The sequence below is a fragment of the Lethenteron reissneri genome, chromosome 30 (assembly GCF_015708825.2).
Source record: "Lethenteron reissneri isolate LAM-NWPU_2019-01 chromosome 30, ASM1570882v1, whole genome shotgun sequence".
Classification (NCBI taxonomy): domain Eukaryota; kingdom Metazoa; phylum Chordata; class Hyperoartia; order Petromyzontiformes; family Petromyzontidae; genus Lethenteron; species Lethenteron reissneri.
The window spans coordinates 1,800,092-1,819,123 of NC_083808.1; the positions used below are offsets into that span (position 1 = coordinate 1,800,092).

General features: G+C 46.5%; 3 protein-coding genes across 7 annotated transcripts in view; 1 reads left to right on the plus strand and 2 right to left on the minus strand.

The window, feature by feature from the left end:
* The window catches only part of LOC133349374 (membrane-associated guanylate kinase, WW and PDZ domain-containing protein 2-like), a 71,842-nt gene extending 68,990 nt beyond the window's left edge, over positions 1-2,852 (minus strand). For 4 of the 5 annotated variants that reach the window (XM_061562745.1, XM_061562744.1, XM_061562749.1 and 1 more), the window contains exon 1: positions 1,974-2,852. In XM_061562745.1, the coding sequence (XP_061418729.1) occupies positions 1,974-2,112 (139 nt within the window). In that variant the 5' untranslated portion in view covers positions 2,113-2,852. Of the gene's footprint in view, positions 1-1,936 lie in introns of all 5 variants that reach the window. The other variant, XM_061562746.1, reaches the window with a different exon arrangement.
* A 2,000-nt stretch (positions 2,853-4,852) lies between these two features.
* GPKOW (G-patch domain and KOW motifs) lies at positions 4,853-11,795 on the plus strand. Its single transcript, XM_061562752.1, has 11 exons — positions 4,853-5,042; positions 5,996-6,159; positions 6,726-6,865; positions 7,083-7,189; positions 7,534-7,738; positions 8,139-8,271; positions 8,366-8,585; positions 8,693-8,813; positions 9,207-9,276; positions 9,423-9,508; positions 9,823-11,795. Exons 1-11 carry the CDS (start codon positions 4,855-4,857, stop codon positions 9,955-9,957), a joined length of 1,569 nt encoding a protein of 522 aa, XP_061418736.1. The 5' UTR covers positions 4,853-4,854; the 3' UTR covers positions 9,958-11,795.
* Positions 11,794-18,761, minus strand: ATP23 (ATP23 metallopeptidase and ATP synthase assembly factor homolog). Its single transcript, XM_061562754.1, has 6 exons — positions 18,145-18,761; positions 17,765-17,810; positions 15,843-15,924; positions 14,353-14,490; positions 13,094-13,177; positions 11,794-12,488 (listed from the first exon to the last, which is right to left on the minus strand). The coding sequence occupies exons 1-6, from the start codon at positions 18,458-18,460 to the stop codon at positions 12,285-12,287; spliced, it is 870 nt and encodes a 289-aa protein (XP_061418738.1). The 5' UTR covers positions 18,461-18,761; the 3' UTR covers positions 11,794-12,284.
* Between the last annotated feature and the right edge of the window lie 271 nt (positions 18,762-19,032).

Below are 19,032 nucleotides of genomic sequence, written 5' to 3' on the forward strand. Positions count from 1 at the left end.
ATAGCCCTCACCTATCAATATCCCTCACCCATCAATATCCTCACCCATCAATATCCTCACCCATCAATATCCCTCACCCATCAATATCCTCACCCATCAATATCCTCACCCATCAATATCACTCACCCATCAATATCCTCACCCATCAATATCCCTCACCCATCAATATCCCTCACCCATCAATAGCCCTCACCCATCAATATCCCTCACCCATCAATATCCTCACCCATCAATATCCTCACCCATCAATATCCCTCACCCATCAATATCCTCACCCACATCAATATTCCTCACCCATCAATATTCCTCACCCATCAATATCCCTCACCCATCAATATCCTCACCCACATCAATATTCCTCACCCATCAATATCCCTCACCGATCAATATCCCTCACCCATCAATATCCTCACCCATCAATATCCCTCACCCATCAATATCACTCACCCACATCAATATTCCTCACCCATCAATATTCCTCACCCATCAATATCCCTCACCCATCAATATCCTCACCCATCAATATCCCTCACCCATCAATATCCCTCACCCATCAATATCCTCACCCATCAATATCACTCACCCATCAATATCCCTCACCCATCAATATCCTCACCCATCAATATCACTCACCCATCAATATCCCTCACCCATCAATATTCCTCACCCATCAATATCACTCACCCATCAATATCCCTCACCCATCAATATCACTCACCCATCAATATCCCTCATCCATCAATATCCCTCACCCATCAATATCACTCACCCATCAATATCCCTCACCCATCAATATCACTCACCCATCAATATCTCTCACCCATCAATATCCCTCACCCATCAATATCACTCACCCATCAATATCCCTCATCCATCAATATCCCTCATCCATCAATATCCCTCACCCATCAATATCCCTCATCCATCAATATCCCTCATCCATCAATATCCCTCACCCACATCAATATCCCTCACTCATCAATATCCCTCACCCATCAATATCCCTCATCCATCAATATCCCTCACCCACATCAATATCCCTCATCCATCAATATCCCTCACCCATCAATATCACTCATCCATCAATATCCCTCACCCATCAATATCCCTCACCCATCAATATTCCTCACCCATCAATATTCCTCACCCATCAATATCCCTCATCCATCAATATCCCTCACCCACCAATATCCATCACCCATCAATATCCCTCACCCACATCAATATCCCTCACCCATCAATATCCCTCACCCATCAATATCCCTCAGCCATCAATATCCCTCACCCATCAATATCCCTCACCCATCAATATCTCTCACCCATCAATATCCCTCACCCATCAATATCCATCACCCATCAATATCCCTCACCCATCAATATCTCTCACCCATCAATATCACTCACCCATCAATATCTCTCACCCATCAATATCACTCACCCATCAATATCTCTCACCCATCAATATCCCTCACCCATCAATATCCCTCACCCATCAATATCCCTCACCCATCAATATCCCTCACCCATCAATATCACTCACCCACCTCAATATCTCTCACCCATCAATATCACTCACCCATCAATATCACTCACCTATCAATATGCTTCACATCAATATCCCTCACCCATCAATATCACTCACCCATCAATATCCCTCACCCATCAATATCCCTCACCCACATCAATATCCCTCACCCATCAATATCTCTCACCCATCAATATCCCTCATCCACATCAATATCCCTCACCCATCAATATCCCTCACCCATCAATATCCTTACCCATCAATATCCCTCACCCATCAATATCCCTCACCCACATCAATATCCCTCCCCATTTCAACACCCCTCCCGCATGGATCTCAACATCATTCGTGGACAAAAGTCAAGGAGAAAGGTGAGTGCATCAAAAAACTGAATGGTGGCACCTCGCTCACCTGCAGATGACTGTGGTGGTGGTGGTGGTGGCCTCACCCGGTCCCAATGTCAGCCTGACACGAAGCCCCCAACGGCGTCGGCAAGCAGTGGGGCCAGGGGGCTGCGGGTCCACGACGTCCGGGAGGAGGAGGCGACGGAGGTTTACGCAGAGGAGACCGCGCGGCTGGGTTCTCATCGAGGCGGGGAGATCCCCATGCGGGCTTGGTGATGATGTCCAAGGGGGTATCTGGCTCCCATCGTTCTCAATTCTTCAGGCAAGGGTGGCCCTCCTTCGTGGTGTCCAGCACAAATAATCCGGCAGTATAGTCCGAGAAAGGGAGCGATGGAGGGACTTAATTGTTCAATGAACGACTGAAGAAGGGACCCTTCTTGACTGGGGCCAGCTTCGCAAGTCTTCACCGAATCGAGGCGATTGTTTACGTTTTCGAGAGCTTCCTTTAAAACAGAGACTTGTGGTCTCGATGGTTACAAAACATCACGAATACGAAGCTCATACGTCCATCTGCCTGTCTACAGTACTGTAGTTTGGTTTGCATCACTGAAGTTGTCGCGCACACGTTACTCAAAACTCGGCGCCTGAATCAAACCCAAATTAACTTTGTAGCAGCGCTCCCGGTTCCAAAGTTGCAGTCTTCTCGCCGTACACTGTATGCACGTATCAATAATGTGCGATTCGCAATGACTGCGTACTCTAACGTGTACGTACACACGTACTTACGCAGTGGCTAAGCTATATGGCGTGGTAGTGGTGGTGGTGGTGACCCAACCACTCTGACCCGCAGTGCTAATGCCGTATCCGCCCGCACGCCGAGACGCAATGGCTTCGACCCTCCTCCTCTTCTCAGTTTCTTGTTCCTCCCTCCTGAATCTCTCACCACCACCACCACCCCTTGTCCCGTCTCCCAGCGCCGTCCCGCCACCAAGGACCCCACGTGCGTGCCACTGGCGCCCCCTCGAGGGCCCAACTCGCTGAGCCACGCTTGTTGATGATGGAGTTGGGGTGGTTGGCTGGCTGTGCGAAAGGGCTCTTAGGAGGCCACCTGGCGGATGGACAGAGATTTCAGTTTCATTTATTTGGTGTAGCCCTGTGAGCCATTCGGCTCTTGAATCGGGTGCAACCGCAACAAACAAAAAACAGGAACAAGAAAACATCTTAAAGTGGCTATGCGCAAACAGAAAAATCCAGGAAAAAACTGCAAAGTCTTCCAGAAATAAAAGCACCGTACACCAACGCTGTGCAAAAATCCCAGTGGGATGCAAGTCAAACAACAACAAGACAACTTAGATTAAAGCCATCATTCTAACTCCGTACTACAACAAACAAACATGGCCATACCAAAAAACTTTTCGAAATCACCCAAATAAAGCCATAAGCAATGTAACAGTGATCATAGAGCAGAAGCAGCAGTCGGCCAAGGGTGATCGTCATCAACTCATCGTTGTTTAATATTGTTCATCAAGTTCATTCGGCTGGTGATTCGTGAACCGGCTGTTGTAGAAACCAAAAATGTGCAATGAGCAGCGAAACGTCGAACGACGACTTAATTATATTCTTGGTTATTTCGGAAAAGTCACGTAGAAGGGAAACAATACAATAATACAAATATAAAACAGTCGAAACGTCGTGAGAATTTTATTGTTTTATATTTTTATTATTTTATTGTTTCCCTTCTACGTGACTTTACCGAAAGAACCAAGAATATGAATCCCTGCAGTCACGAAAGCTTTAAATCAAAATTTAGACGATCCAATTGTTAGGTGTTGTGGCTCGCTCTCCAACATTGTCGGTGGTGCTGAATCAGTAACACAGTCACTGAGCATTGCCACGTTTATTCAAGTGACAACTTTATTCATTGGCTGTGTCGGGTGGAGGAGGGCTTACGACACACATTTTCCTAAGGCTGTCTGACCCAAAAAAAACACCATCATGCATCATATTGGCTGCGAAGGCTTACGCGTTAAGCATTCGTAAGTGTTCATCATTCATATCGTAGTGGCATTAGCAGCATCATAATTTATCAGTCATCATAAAAATCAGTCAGTCGTAATTTATCGACCATCATCTGGTGCCATAATCACAATCAGCATTTATGACGTGTACGTTTCTATATCGATCATATTTCTTTCCATAAATGTTGTAATCATTACTTATCGTAACACAGTAATGTAGCAGTTATTATTATCACCATAATGTATCATTCATCTGTCAGTGATCATTACTATAATGTGTCAATCATGATTTAAGGATGATTAGAGTATATTAATGAATCAGTCATCATGATGAGTCATGATCTATCCACTGTTGGATGAAGGCTTCCCCAAGCCGTCACAATTTAACGGTCTCATGGTGGAACAATCCACGTAGTTCCGATAAACAAAACAATGTCATCGCTATAGTGAGCTGCCTCCCTTTGGTGTGGCATTCCATTGTTAAAATCATCTTACCTTCCAGCTATAAATTAGCAGACAATAACACCTCCAGTCCATAGATAAAACCAATGTTTTTAACACATCCCATCGGCCGCACGGCCTTGTGAGAGTGCACCATTTCAACAGCATTAGTTCAAACCAAGCAAACCATCGGTCGGATTTGAAATGCAGTGTCTCATCAGCAGTCAAGCTTGCTTGAACTAATGCGAGTGAACTACTGTATCAGATGTGTGTGGGCAAGAGCCCTCTCTGTCAGATGTGGGTCCTGGGTTAGATGCAAACATTTCTAAATAACGTCAACTTAACAATGAGCGTCGTTAAGGGAGAATATATGGCACCAATAAATAAGACAATTGGCGTTGTACATTAAACAATGTAAACTCACGTTTGAATTTCCCGCCAGCTGCATCACATTTACGCAGATTGCCTTCTGATTGGCTGCCACAGCTCATGACGTCACCGCTAGACGTCCGCACGTCATCAGCCGATGTCGCGCGCGGCTGGGAACATGGAGCCGAGCGAAGGCGACGCCGGGGCCAAGGTGGCCGTGTCGTTCGGCTTCAGCAAGAAGATCGACCGCTCCAGGGTCAAGGAGGCGTCCGTTCTCCACGATGAGAAGCCCAGCGCCGAGGAGACGGACTTCGTCACGGGCGTGGAGGGGAAGGAGGTCGTGAGGTTCGCGAAGTGGACGAGCGTCGCGGCCTAAAATTAGAGGTTTTGACACGGGCCCCCCCGTCTTGCCTGGTTTTGTTTACCCGCAATGCGCACCGTTACCGGGGGTATTAAGCAGGCAAGCGCGGGGGGTTGGCAGTGGAAGGGACGCATTGCAATTCTATTAATCAACTTGAGTTTCATTCATACTGAGTGAGTTTGTTTTAACTTAGTTTCCCTGATTAATAACTCTAACGGCGTCTGGTCTATTCACTGCCGAGTGAAGTTTGTAAGCCGTCGACTGCGATCTAACAATCCATCGTTCAGCACGTGGGCTGAGAAGACACCAACCACTGCGCACTTGATGACTGCCTGTCGCCTGATGAAGCTGGTTGTAATTACTGGCGAAACGTCGTACTCAAATTGTAAATGTTGTGGATTTGCTCTCCTACACACCGGTGCTGTACTAGTAATGAATTGGCATGTTCTGTTTACTTGACAAACCGTACTAATTGGCTGCGTCGGGTGGTGACGGGTTTAACATTACATTTATATTTACGCGATCTAACGCAGAAAAACCTGTATTATGCACTTTATGACTAAACACTTAGCATAGCAACGGCTACACGGGGTGCTGAATCAACCACTATATTGTGTCCTACCTTAGAATGCCGATTTAAATTAATATCGAGGATGTTACATATTTGTTTACCAATCAGATGCATGCGTCGTGTAACTACTTCACGTGTATATTTTGAGTGGATTGGTTTGGTAAAAGTTGAAAGGTGGTCCCTGATAGGTCGCGAGGACTGAATTATGGGAACCACTACCTGAATGACAATTACAATAGAGCGATGTTACATGGCAAGCCATTACAGGGGTGTGTACACCAACTCGTCAGTATTTTGAGATGTGGTTAAAGTCAAGGCACAATGTCGATACAAATTGAGAGTGCATTTTTTTCCTAATGTTTGCAGCGTCAAATCCAAGGAGAAGGTAGGGGAGCTGGTGATACCACTGATCCAAAAGAACCGATATGTGGGCCCTGCACTGGAGAAGCACAATACCACGGAGGGGCAAGAGAATCAAGGGCAAAAGAAGGACGATGTGGAATCCAAGGCCATCCAAGAGCTGTTGGAAGGTTAGGGAGACGTTGTGTTTAACTTGTGGTGGGCAGGCTGCAAGAGAAATGCTCTTGGGTATTTGACAAGGCAACTTGAGTGTTGGGAGCCATCAGCCAGGTGTGGCAGTTAACGGTTGGAATCGAGAGCTTTTGACGAATGGGTTGGTGGATCGTAGATTTATCAAACCCACAAATAGGCTGAGGTGGATTTGGTATGAGATTGAAGTACAATTTCATGAATGTATTTTGTCCAAATCTTCCAGTGCAGGACCCTCTTTAACAAGAGTCTTGAGACTCAATGAGGCTTCCCTGGATAAATAAATCATATACGATCACATTGTCAAAGGCAAATTATTGACAGTGGGACTTTCCAGTTTGGACTTAATATAGAGTAATTTTAGTGCCGAGAAAAGCACTTGAGAATATTTGGCTGCTGTACATTTCTATGTGATAAGCCATGTCATTGTTTGTGGCCAGGTCGCTTCTATAAAAGAGCTGTAGAGCTCATTGAGCCTTATCTGTGAAAAATAATAACTTTGCATTGTTTGCAATGTTTTATTTGTACGGGTCGGTGTGCTGTGCAGAGTCACGGAGGTTCCAAGAACTGCAGAATGGGGGTGAGAAGGTTGATGAAAACCTCGCGATCCCACTGCTCATGCAGAACAAGGTCCCTGACGGATATGAGGATGGGGACAAAGTGGACGTCAGTCTGAGACCCGAGTCGGTGAGTGCTTCACAGAGATGGCTGGAGTGGTGGTTAAAAACGAGTGTCAGGTGTCTGTTAGAATACGTTGTTGAGGGACGTAGAGATGAGAGGGGAGAGGTAGGCAGTGGAGAGTCCATGGAGGATTTTGAAGTCAGTATGATCTTCAAATGTTTTTTCATGCTCTGTCATTCTTTGCGTGTTTGCGTTTTAATGAGCTCTGCATTCCTTCTCTTAGGCAACGGAGGCAGACTACGCTGCAGTCCCCATCGAGGCGTATGGCTTGGCAATGCTAAGAGGAATGGGTTGGAAGAAAGGGGAAGGCATTGGCAGAACTTTTAAACAGTAAGTCTTGCAGCAGCAGTCTTACAGCTTCAGAAAACTACCAAACTCTGCACACTGTAATGTAGACTGGGAATATATCGATTCATCAGTTAAAATGTTATACTCATAAAATAGAAAAATGTGTCCGAATGTATCACAACTTATGAAAAATATATGTAATTCATGTAATTATGTATCATGAGGAAAATGAAACAGATGACTGCAAAGGATGAAAATTAAATGACAATCCAAAATGGTTAAAACTCATCGAATCGGCAAGGGGGTGGTAGTGGTGTAAATCATTACACGTCTGGTGTACACACCTCTTTAAACACTCTGCACGCCCGTGTACCTCTTGCGCACAGAGACGTGAAGCCTATTGAAGCCGAGGTGAGGCCAAAGGGCCTGGGTTTGGGAGCGGACCGCTCGGCGGCCGATGCCCTCAAGGACATGAAGCCTCAGCGGCCACTCAAGCCGGGCGAGAAGCGCCCAGAGGAGCAGCCCAAGGGCTACGCGGCCGGCGCGTTTGTGGTTGTGGAGAAAGGGCCACACAAGGACTTGTATGCGAAGGTACAGCAGCTACACTTCATTAATGAAACAGTAGATTTTTGAAAATCAGTTATGGATTGGGTTATTTCTGAAAGTCATGGAATCCGTTGACGTTTAAGGAAATTGGTGTGCACATTCTAACCGCACAGCGCATTCTAATGTAATTGGTCAGCGGCAGCCATCATAAGGCACTCACCGTGTGGTAAGTTCGAATGGGAAGTTGCACTTGTATTTTTCATATAAGACACTTCGATATGTGTGGTAACATTATTAACTTCTTTCATTGTTTGCATGCGATTATGAAAAACACTGATACAAATTAACAACCCGAATAAGAACCCATAAACTCGCCTTGTCTTCTGTGCAACTTTCTGAACATTGGAATGGTTGTGGAATGTATCTGCTAACTTTGCCTCGCCAGGTGGATGGCTTGGACCCAGACAACGCACGCTTGGTTTTGCGTCTGGCGATCGGGGGAAATGTGATCACCATCAGCCAGTACGCGACGCGTCTGGTGAACAAGGAGGAGTACGAGAAGTACAGCAAAGACCTCAGTACGTGATTAACAGTTGCTGCATCACACTGCTTTGGAGTGGCGCTCCGATTGCATCCTCTCCTGTAACAGTTTTACATCTGAATCGCCCACAGGTCGCTTAAGCAAGGCGCACAAAGATAAAGAGAAGCAGGAGAAGAAAGAGAGGGAAAGGGAGGATGAGCACCGGGAGAGTCGCTCCAGCGGCAAGAGGGATGAGGGTAAGAAGAACTCCCATGACGGGAGCAAAGCCGGCAGACCGAGAGACGACCGGCACAAGGACGACGACGACCGACACGGCAAAAAGAGGAAACACGAAGATAAAGACGACGGCCGGTAACAACTTTGGCCCTCGACTGCATAGCATGAACCTTAAAACTGGTTGTACAATGTGTTTTATTTGACCGTGCTTTCATTTTACTTCCACTCATTCTCTGCTCTAGGAAAAGCAGCAAACAGGTGGTGGCTGCGAGTACTTCCTCGAAGCCGCGCTGGCTGCGCAGGGACCTGCGGGTCCGTTTTGTGGACAAGTTTTACAAGGGAGGCAAATACTACAACAAGAAGGTGTGCCACAAGGTTGCAGCACTGGTGCGATATATTCTGCGTGTCCAATTGTGGTACAACAAAATAAAATGTATGGATATTTAATTTTGGACCGGCTTACTCATCTGCTTCACGTGCTTTTAGTTGCTCTAGAAACCGAAATCTCAGTGACGTAGAGAGCAGCAAGTCAAATGAAGAGGTTTTGTGTGTTTGCATGTGTGGCACGCGGTGGGCAGAGTGCATTCATATTAAGACAGATCTTGCCCAAGCTCTGTAGTCCTACATTAGGATGTTTGTCCAAAGACTGGAAATATGGAAAGGCAGACCATGCTGGGATGTGAGAATCGGAATATGATTAACCCTGGTGAGCACCTTTTGCTTCTTGATGAACTGTGTTTACCTCTTTCCTGGCAGATGACGGTGGATGATGTGGTCACGCCAGAGATATGCGTTTGCAGGACAGAAGAAGGCCAGATATTGGAAGGTATTCCATCACCTGCTTTCTCCTCACCTCAACAAAGGCACTTCTAAAATCGTTAAAATAAAAATTCCTTGACATTGTTTAAAAGTAATTTTTCATATTTTTATAAAGTATTACATGCATTACTTGTGGATTTTTTTTAATTAAAGGAATCGAGCAGTCCATGCTGGAGACCATAATACCCAAGACGGACAAGGATTATGTCATGGTGGTACTGGGGAAATACAAAGGACAGGTCGGTACTCGTCAATGAAGGTTACAATTTACTGCAACCCCAATTATGTGCAATGGTTTGTGTATAGCCTCAGCAGTCTTAGGTGATCTTACACAACTGACTTTCATTAGTTTCCCTAGCAGTGAGCCACAGGTAACACTGTGAAGAACCAGAAACTAAAGCGTCCTTCCACCTCACCACGTGTATTTAACCCCCTTGCGACTGAGATATTTTATACTGATGAAGACTGATCTCTCTTACATTTTTGGTGTTCACAGCACTACGGTGGCTAGCTCTGACGATCTCCAAATATTTGTGTGCAACAACCTCCGCAGGTGGGGCTCATCTTGAACAGGGACAAAAACAACTGCCAGGCGACCGTGCAGCTCACGGGCCAGTCGGACCAACTACTCAAGCTCAGCTATGACGACATGTGTCACTATGTGGGCGAAGTGGATGAGTTTGAGTGAGAGTGTGCACGGGGACTCCACCCCACGATCCACCTTGCCGCAACCCGGCAGCTTGCCGCACGAGTTTGACGGTGCAACCCAAAAAACTAAATATTTCTGTGGCTGCACATGTAGGCTGTGTCACAAGTGGTCTTTAACATGAGTTTTGGGGGGTTTGTTAATGGGAAAATATAATTGAATTGACTATCAGATGCACCGCCGTGGTGTTCTAGTGATGTCACTGTGGAGTGACTGCCGTACTGTTCAATGGCCCCACGATGATGTCGCTGCAGTGCCACGGCAACGTGCATGCAGTCACTTCAGGGTCTTTATCATTAACTCGTGTATTACAACTTGGGATACAGCCTAAGCATGCCTAATGTGTACAACTGTGTCAATCCACTGCTTAATGAAGACCTCCCACACCAGTCATGGAGGTTATTTGACCATGCTTCACATCGGTTCGTATGGTTTGGTGAAGGGGACGCTCAGGATCAGTTCTGGCATTACCACTGATATTAGTCGACTAGAAATCAAACTTAGGTTACCTGGCTCGCAGTGCACTGCTCTTTAGTTTTTTGGGTGACATTAAATACAATTCACACGTAACTCGGCACTCCATATACTGCTCATAGGATTCCTTATGGCAGACTTAATCTATACCCAAGATGCCTAACCTGAAACCAGCCCTAACTATTCACTGGCAAGCTGATGCAAAGTTCGAGGCTCGTTGTAAACCTGGTTGCTTTCAAAGGATGTTTTTCCCAACTGAACAAAGTGTTTTGCTTCCAAAAAGGCTATTTGTGATAGCGCTGTCACCTCTATCATTGCATCTTGTTCTATTATAACAGGGCAATGCCTGTCTGCATTCTGTCGTTAATGGCAGCGGAGAAATGTGATCTGAAAATCACGTGGTGTTAAAATACAGCCAGTGGCTGCTGTAATTGATGATGATCAAGTGAGCAGACTCCCTACTGCCTTTTTAGTTCATGGGCCACAGCAGAATTTGGTACCACAGTTGGTGTATAGGGCTAATAAATATGGCTTGTGATAATGTTCATGAGATAAGGTTATTGCATAATTAATTTTTTTTTGCAAAACTCGATTTTTTTACGCAGGAAAGCTTCACCGAGTTTCAAGATTCTTTTTAGGAGGATCCTGTCATGTTTTTGCAGTCGGGGACAATACTATAATCCCAATTGAGTAATTTGCAGGTAATTGTCCAGCACGGGGATTTTCGATCAATACCAGTTCCATTGGCTGGTTCTATTTGAAACCAGACATCGAATGCAGAACAGGGGGAGGGGAGACATCCAAACTCCACACAGAAAGGTGCCCAACTTGGAAATCGAACCACAGGGCGTCTTGCTGTGGGGCACAAGTGTTACCACTGTCAACCTGCCGCCAATCGGGTGTTGCCAAGTACGGCATTCGGTCTTGGCCCATTTAATATTTTGTTAGGAATGTAAAGATTCAAAGATTGCTATTAAAATCCATTCTTACGCTCACGCAAATATGCCGGGAATCATGCCCCTCAATCGCAAAGTTTTGTTGCAGTGGTGAACATGCCGAAAGGTCACCTGAGAAAGCATGGTCATCATGGGTAGCTAGCTTATCATTGGTGGAAACTTCCATGGGGATTGCCTTGGAGTGTGTTTAACATTATATATTTAATCTGCAATACTGTGTATTGCTCAAATGAGTGAATGTGCTGTCTGGTGTAGTTACCTAACCTGTACTTCCACATGTTTGTGGTTTAAATTTATATGGTTCAATACATTTGTACATACCACTCAGCAACAAGGTATTTTGTTGGGTTGATATAAAAAAACACTTGTAATAAATGTAATAGTCCAGTGGTTTTCTCAGTTGGCTTTTATTTTTGTACATGGTGTGGCTTTGATTTTATACTTAAGTTTCTATACACGTACTTTCCATACTTCATATGGATTCTTTGTATCAAACTTTTTTTATTCGCATTTCACACAAGGTACTTCCACAAGTGCTGCTTCACAAGTATCACATTTACAAGAGTAAATACTCCAGTTTTTATTTTATATATAAATCAGTAATTTTTATGAGCAATCATTCAAGCTGTGCGTTTTAAACAAGTGCTCTCCATTTTGCAGCTGGAAACATTTTTCCTCTCCCAAGTCTTGGGGCAGTGCCAAATCTCCTCCCAGTCCAAATTCCTGAGAGCTGACTCCATCATAGCCTGCAGACGACAGGGCTGTCGAGCTTTGGGAGAGTGAGATTTCAGGTTTGGGTGCGTCTTAACTTCCCGAAGCACCTTCGTAATCAAGAGGCGACGATAATCATTTTACCGGGGTAACATCCCATCGGGTGCACTAGAGGTTGGCTTCGTAGCGGTCGCGTGACTCATGGTGCAGGAAGGCGTACTTGGCGTGCTTCTTGCTCAGAGGGATGCGGCCGAAGGGCTCCAGGTCGTTGAAGCACGGCTCGAACACGCGATCCACGGCCGCCTTGGCCTCCTCGACAGTCGCGGGCCGCACCGCCAGGATGGACAAGACGGCTCGGTTGCGCACGCACGTCTGCATGCGTGGGCACAGTTGATCATCATCGCTTCGTACGATTTGGCATTCGTGCCATTCTCAGTGCAAGGTGCGATGTTTCACAGTCTACAGTGGCACAGTTCAGGCAAGAGTGCCGTGCTATATTAAAAAACTTGTCTGGCTCGCGTGACGTCGCCCACATTGCGCATTGGCCGTAATCAGGAGTTCAGAAGCTGTTGAGCGCTGGCAGGTGGAAGGGTTTACCTCCAGATCTGGACGAGGTGGCTTCAGTGTTATGCTATACTCATATCATTTAATACTATATTATAAAAAGAAAAGTTTTGCCAGGCTGGTTGGAGGGAGGGATGGAGGTCACAGAAACATGTCTGAAGCAGAGCTCGAATGTTTTTCAGCGGGACATGTACTACAGTTTGTGGCCAAGGGAAATCAGTTGGAACGAGCTATTTAAATTTGAAAAGCGGAGAGCCATACATTGGTACCAAACACCACAAGGAGCACACGTACGTACGTACGTACTTGTGTATTCACTCATCTATTAGAGATTCAGAGGTGCCGTTACGTTGTTGACCACTTGGTGTTTTGGGTTGGTGCTTCGCAACTGTGATTACATTTTTTTAAAGTACCTGGTGATGGCCTTTCAGTCCAAAGTTGTATCGCCTGAGTTCGTTTTGGAAGGAGCAATCCCCACTGAGGTTCGCAGCTCGGATCTGAAAGAAATAAAATTACGATTGCCTTTTTTTTTATACTTGTAAACAAACAAAAAACTTTGCACGTACCACATTTTTGCATTACGACCACCGGTAGGGACAGACTAATCGTATGTTAGCATGGGACGTTCATTAAAGCGGGATTCCCACATGGTGGCAACAGAGTCGGGCGGGGGGGGGGGGGGGTAGAGCGGTGGAGCAGTGTAGCAATACGCTACACTTGGATTTCGGTGACCCATGTATGTTCGATTGTCGAGCTGATATCGGTGGTGCAATCTTAACCAGGTCCGGCAACCCCCAGGATTGATACAGCGTAGAGAGGCCTTCATCCAAAAATGGCTGGAAATTATAATTATTGCTAGGATGAGTTTCTAGAACCATTACGGGAAAAAGGAAATTAATTCTCAAATTTGCTAATCGACTCACTCTCCCGGTCAGACTAATAACTGTGTTTTTGAATCGTGGTGAAAGCAGCAGCCTTTTGTGGCGACCGGGGAGCACACGTAACCATGAAACCAATGAATTTTACACCCATAATGCACACACCCGGTTCGTGTAGCCCCTTTCCAATGCCACACGTCACCATCGCACGCCACCAGGTGCTCGTAAAAACAAACCACAGATGTGGCTGAATACAATAGACACACCATCTCTTTTAATGCCGCTGTAAAATGTATTGTATCTGTACCATCATGATCTAAAATGTATCTGCCCCGACCCAACTTGCACCACGGGAATTGATTATTTAGCATCGTTTCGATTACTCATTTGATAAGTTGTATATTATGATTTATAGGTTGCTTTATAGCTGTACTTCGTTATGATTTTGTTATAACCTAGGACACTCTTGCATATGAGATTATGCTGGTACCGCGAGTTCTCACCTGATTAAATAAATAAACTTGACTACAATAGACACACGAATCAGAAATACCCCTTATTCTATATCGCGTAGGTTTTTTGCAGTTGCACGGTCCAGGTTCTCTGGCGTGTCCTCGGGTTGCACCGTGCGTCGTTTGGCACAATGTCCGACGGTTCGCTCCATTCAGTCACCGTGTGTTCAATCGCATGTCACGGAACCAGTTCTTGAATTTTTGGAATCCACAATACATTTTTGAAAACGCTGCATCTGGGGTAAAAACGATAAGCGGCAAACGACCCTGCTGGGGACCCACCTCGGAGCAGGCCATGTGGTCCATTGAGCCGAACCAATCGACGTGCGCGCGGCAGTGGTCGAAGGCGTGGATGAGCTCGTGCGTCACCACGCGGTCCATGTAGTGCTGGTTCTGCACGTTGTTCTGGCAAATCACCACCTGGGCGCAGGCACACCGCCAACCGACAAACGCGTCGTGTCTGTGCGCCGTCCGCGGTGAATTCATGTCATGATGTAGAAACAGAGGGGCGGGACGGAGGAGGATGGGAAATTGCGCCGCTAACTTTTCGACAAAAGTTTTGCCGTGCCCTCTCGGTCAACTGGCCTTCCTTCGTGGGTCACTCTGGCTGCTTCTTCGCAGAGCACGAAAATCGCTCCCACAAAGCTATTTAATACGCGACTGAAAATAATCTCGAACGTCCTTGTGGCATTTAAACACACAGCGCAATCTGTAGCCCAGGAGTGTGCAGTATTTTGTGAGCGTGAGCCAACATCAATTCTCATAGCTCACCACAGGCCAAAAGAGCTGGAGGGGGGGTTACGTGTAAACTTGGCGTACATGGGGTGACATTAGTGAAAGTGACATCACGTTCGTGAACAAAAGAAAGTGGCCGCGGTAGGTTGTTTGCAGTGAACAGCACACCCAGTTGTTCGCTGAGCGTTCATTAACTGCTGGCACTCGAGGGTGGGATTAGGGTCACAACCATGCCGTCAGACCAATGCAGTCCACGACCATAGGCTGCTGTAGCCTCTTGACACTAAGCATGTGAGGATGCATTGATTCTATGATGAATAGCGATTCTTAGGGTCACGATACATGCATCGGATCATGCGCGTCAGAATCTGTTATTTACAATTATGCAAGTTACATGCAAATTATGAGCTAGTGTTACATTTCGGAATGGAAGCCAAACTAAATTGGACAAGTGAGAAACAATACAACGGAGACAGCAAAAAGACAACAAAAGTCTCTTCTCGCATAAATATACCACAAAATTTATGAATTAAATATCGTTAAAAAATATGCCACCAAATCGTAATATTTCAAATCGTTTACGCAGTTAATCGTTACAAACCTACTTTAGACTGGTTCTGTGTGTAACCCTGACATCATTAAACCAGACCGCCAATCCCAGATAACGTGGCGTGCGTTGGGAAGGTTTGACGAGAGAGTTAAATGAGAGGCCCGAAGCCTCGCACCAGTGGTGACTTATCCGACAAAGCAGGATGCTTTCGATTTAAAGCTTTCGTGACTGCAGGGATTAATCTTATTGGTTCTTTCGGTAAAGTCACGTAGAAGGGAAGTAATAAAATAATAAAAATAAAACAAAATAATTCTCACAACGTTTCGGCCACAACGCAAGCAGCCGTCTTCAGGTGGAGAACAGGTCTGTCACGTAGACAGAGTCTGAATGGCTTCCCTTCTACGTGACTTTACCGAAAGAACCAAGAAGAAAAAAAGCAGGATGCTCACAGGCCAAGGTCAAACGCAGGGGGTTTGTAAGGAAGCACCTGTGATGTGTTGGAGTCGAATCCCCCGGCAACTTTATTGTCGCACTCTTCGCATGAGAAGTGTCGATCCCTGTACGCGGTACTGCACAAAACAACACGAGCTCGTGAAGCAAACATTTGAATTGGGGGCACGGTCGCCCCCCACGACAGCCTGGCAAGACGCGTGCGTTTCTATTCAACATCCGTCAGTGGTTTCCTCACTCAAATGAGCAGTTTACAGCTCTAAGCCAGTTTTTTTTATTCCACACTTGTATGTCAGAGGCAAAATCTACCGACGGGACAACCAATATTTACCTCCTACAAAGCGGTGCTCGTTTTATCGACCCCCAGAAGGATGTGTCGATCCCCCACCGCGATAGAACGCAATCTTGCAAAGCAGGTTGTAAAATGCTTCCCTCTATTGTACGGACCAGAGATAACTTGTGAGATATCGGATGTAGTTCTAACACTGCGGGTTGCATTGCTCTGTCAGAATTTTGAATGAGCACAGTGATTCGCCTCAATGACACGAGGTCGGAAGCAGAATTGCGATAAAATTGGGCAAAAATGTCAGAACATTAAAAAAGTCACTTATCACTCAAAGCACACACCAATACGAGGCTAAAAGCAATTTGCAACACCGATGTGAAAATGACAATCGCTATGAGAGCTGCATTAGCACGCCCAATGACTCGCCCCATTTACAAGATCTATCACGTCTAATCCAGCATAGTCTACGGCGAAATAAACAACTGGGCTGACGCGATCATCGACCAATATTGAGCCACTTCACTTTCGTTCAACTTGGCCCAGCCCTGCACGGAGTGGATACAATAACATCGATAGAGCACACAGCTGCGCCGAACAGACGCAGAGGCTGGTTTTATAAAAGACAAAGGTGCAGCCCTGCAATAGCTTGCTCACGCCACTGCAGTGGAAGTGCCTCCACTAGAGGGAGCTCTAGAGGACACCTCGAGAAGGTATTCTTTGAGTCTTTCGGTAAAGTCACATAGATAGGTTAAAATTTTATTTTAAAAAAAACCACGACGATTCGATCGCAACACAAGCGATCGTCTTCCTTTTTCCCACCTGAAGACGATTTTTAGTTTATTTTTTATTAATTGTGAACCTATCTACGTGACTTTTCCGAAATACCCAAAGAATATGAATTCCTGCAGTCACTAAAGCTTTAAGTCAAGATTTAGCCTCTAGAGGGTTTTTGCCTACTCTTCCTCGCTGGCCAGACGTCTTGGTAAGGGTGGGGGGTGCTCACACTTTACCCCACCACACCGCGACCTGCCGGTTGACTTTTGTTCCCATCGATTCTCGATCGACGTTATTGGTTGTCATGAAGTCAGCGAGACACGAAACTCTATCACATCGCCCGACAGGGTCCCTCCTCAATGTTCAGTCGGAGGATCCTTGTCCCGGTGTCGAACTGGGGCGTTGTTTGGCCCTGACGATGGCTGTTGGTGTAGCAGCTTGTGTTGGTGCTCGGGATGATCGATTATCGATCGCTGCGTTGATAGCGTTCGTCGTGATTTGTTTGTATGTTGAACTTTTTTCGCACCGCACGTAGCCAACCGTGCTTCTCGGCAGGTGCCGATTTCTCACTGAACAGAGTGGGCCCGCGTGAAGGCAGCGAGCTTCCACTCCCCGTCGGTGCTGAACGTCTGTGAAGCGACGGTGGAAAAGAGCTTTATAGCTCATCAGATTCCCCCAGTTTAGATACATTCCTGATAAAGTGGTCTGATACTGCTCGGTGGACAGAGGCGGGGGGAGATCTCAGCAGGAAGAGGGTTCAGGATCGGACATCACTCGCCACCGGTAGCAGTAATCGAACTCTGGTCAAGAACTCAGTGCGCTAACTACCGCGCAACGGCACCAGATATTGAGTTAGGGTTAACATAATTAAGCGTTCCAATTAAAAAATAAACACGTACCACCCCGACCTCTTCAAAGCATCTTGTAGAAGTTTTGCATACGGATCTGAAAGAAACAAAAAAAATGCAGGTTGCACCATTGGAAATAAAAGCAATGGATTAAAATGGGAGTATCGAAACATCTGTACGAGATAGCGTGGTTCCTTAGTGTGAAGTGTGCTGTTGTATATGCTGCCGTGCAGGGCGGTGTGTAGCGCATGGGTGTGGTGTTGTTTATAGTGCAGTGTGCACCATGGTGTGTGGTGTAGAGTGGTGTGTCGTGTGGTGTGACCTATAGTGTGTCGTGTAGCGTGGTGTAGAGTGCGGTGTGTCGTGTGCTATGTCGTGTGCTGTGTAGCGTGGTGCACAGCGTGATGTAGCGTGCTGTGCGGCGCTCTTACTCGACTCCAGCGCGACCTTTAGCATGTAGTTGCACCTCAAGCTGGCCACGAACCCGCGCTTGAATTTAGGCACCAGCCGCTCGGGGAAGAGGTGCAAACCATGGCGCTCGTCCCCAGAGCCCCGTGTCCCCGTGCCGTCTCCAGCCCCAGACTCCCGTGTCCCCGTGCCGTCTCCAGCCCCAGACTCCCGTGTCCCCGTGCCGTCTCCAGCCCCAGACTCCCGTGTCCCCGTGCCGTCTCCAGCCCCAGACTCCCGTGTCCCCGTGTCCCCATTACCCGGCGCGGCGTCGCCCACGTTACCCATGGGCGCGGCCATGACGGTGTGACGTCACGCCGCCCCACCGCCCACGTGCTCAAAGGCGCTTGGGGAATTGGCAGCATGCCGCGGATTGGCCAGCAGCAGGAACACGCATTGAATGAGCTCGCTCAAGTTGATATAACTCATTGATCATTATTGGTGGGTAATTACTTCTGCGTTAGTTAAAACGCGACGAATGCGGCAGTGGCAATTACGTTGTGGAATTAAGTTGCGTCGCCTTGCCATATGCACACTTACACCCAAATTTCCTATTTTTATCAAAACGCTCAGCACGTTCGTCAATAACACTCCCTGTGTGTCTGTGGCCTTGAAGGGAACAAATATAATAGTCGACGTTTTGGACAATGTCCTTTATTGATAGCACGCAGATGGACAGGCCAGAGAGATGGATTGCACAGTCGCTTTTCTTGTGATCCACTCCTTCTCTGTGGCCTCTAAATGTATACGTTATGAAGTAGAGTCATTGCCCGAAACGTCGCCTAGTATATACTTTTTTCCGTTTAAGGCCACACGCAGTGCTATTGATGACTGTGTTGAGTGTTGTTTGCGCACCACTGCCAATGCAGCAG

Coding starts and splice junctions, on each gene's coding strand:
- ATP23 (XM_061562754.1), bottom strand. CDS start 18,460: ATGGCCGCGCCCATGGGTAACGTGGGCGACGCCGCGCCGGGTAATGGG. Junction 15,925..17,764: donor GCTTTGAAGAGGTCGGGGTG/GTACGTGTTTAT, acceptor TGTTTTGTGCAG/TACCGCGTACAGGGATCGAC. Junction 12,489..13,093: donor GACTGAAAGGCCATCACCAG/GTACTTTAAAAA, acceptor CCACGCATGCAG/ACGTGCGTGCGCAACCGAGC.
- GPKOW (XM_061562752.1), top strand. CDS start 4,855: ATGTCGCGCGCGGCTGGGAACATGGAGCCGAGCGAAGGCGACGCCGGG. Junction 5,043..5,995: donor GAGGGGAAGGAGGTCGTGAG/GTTCGCGAAGTG, acceptor TAATGTTTGCAG/CGTCAAATCCAAGGAGAAGG. Junction 7,739..8,138: donor ACAAGGACTTGTATGCGAAG/GTACAGCAGCTA, acceptor TTGCCTCGCCAG/GTGGATGGCTTGGACCCAGA.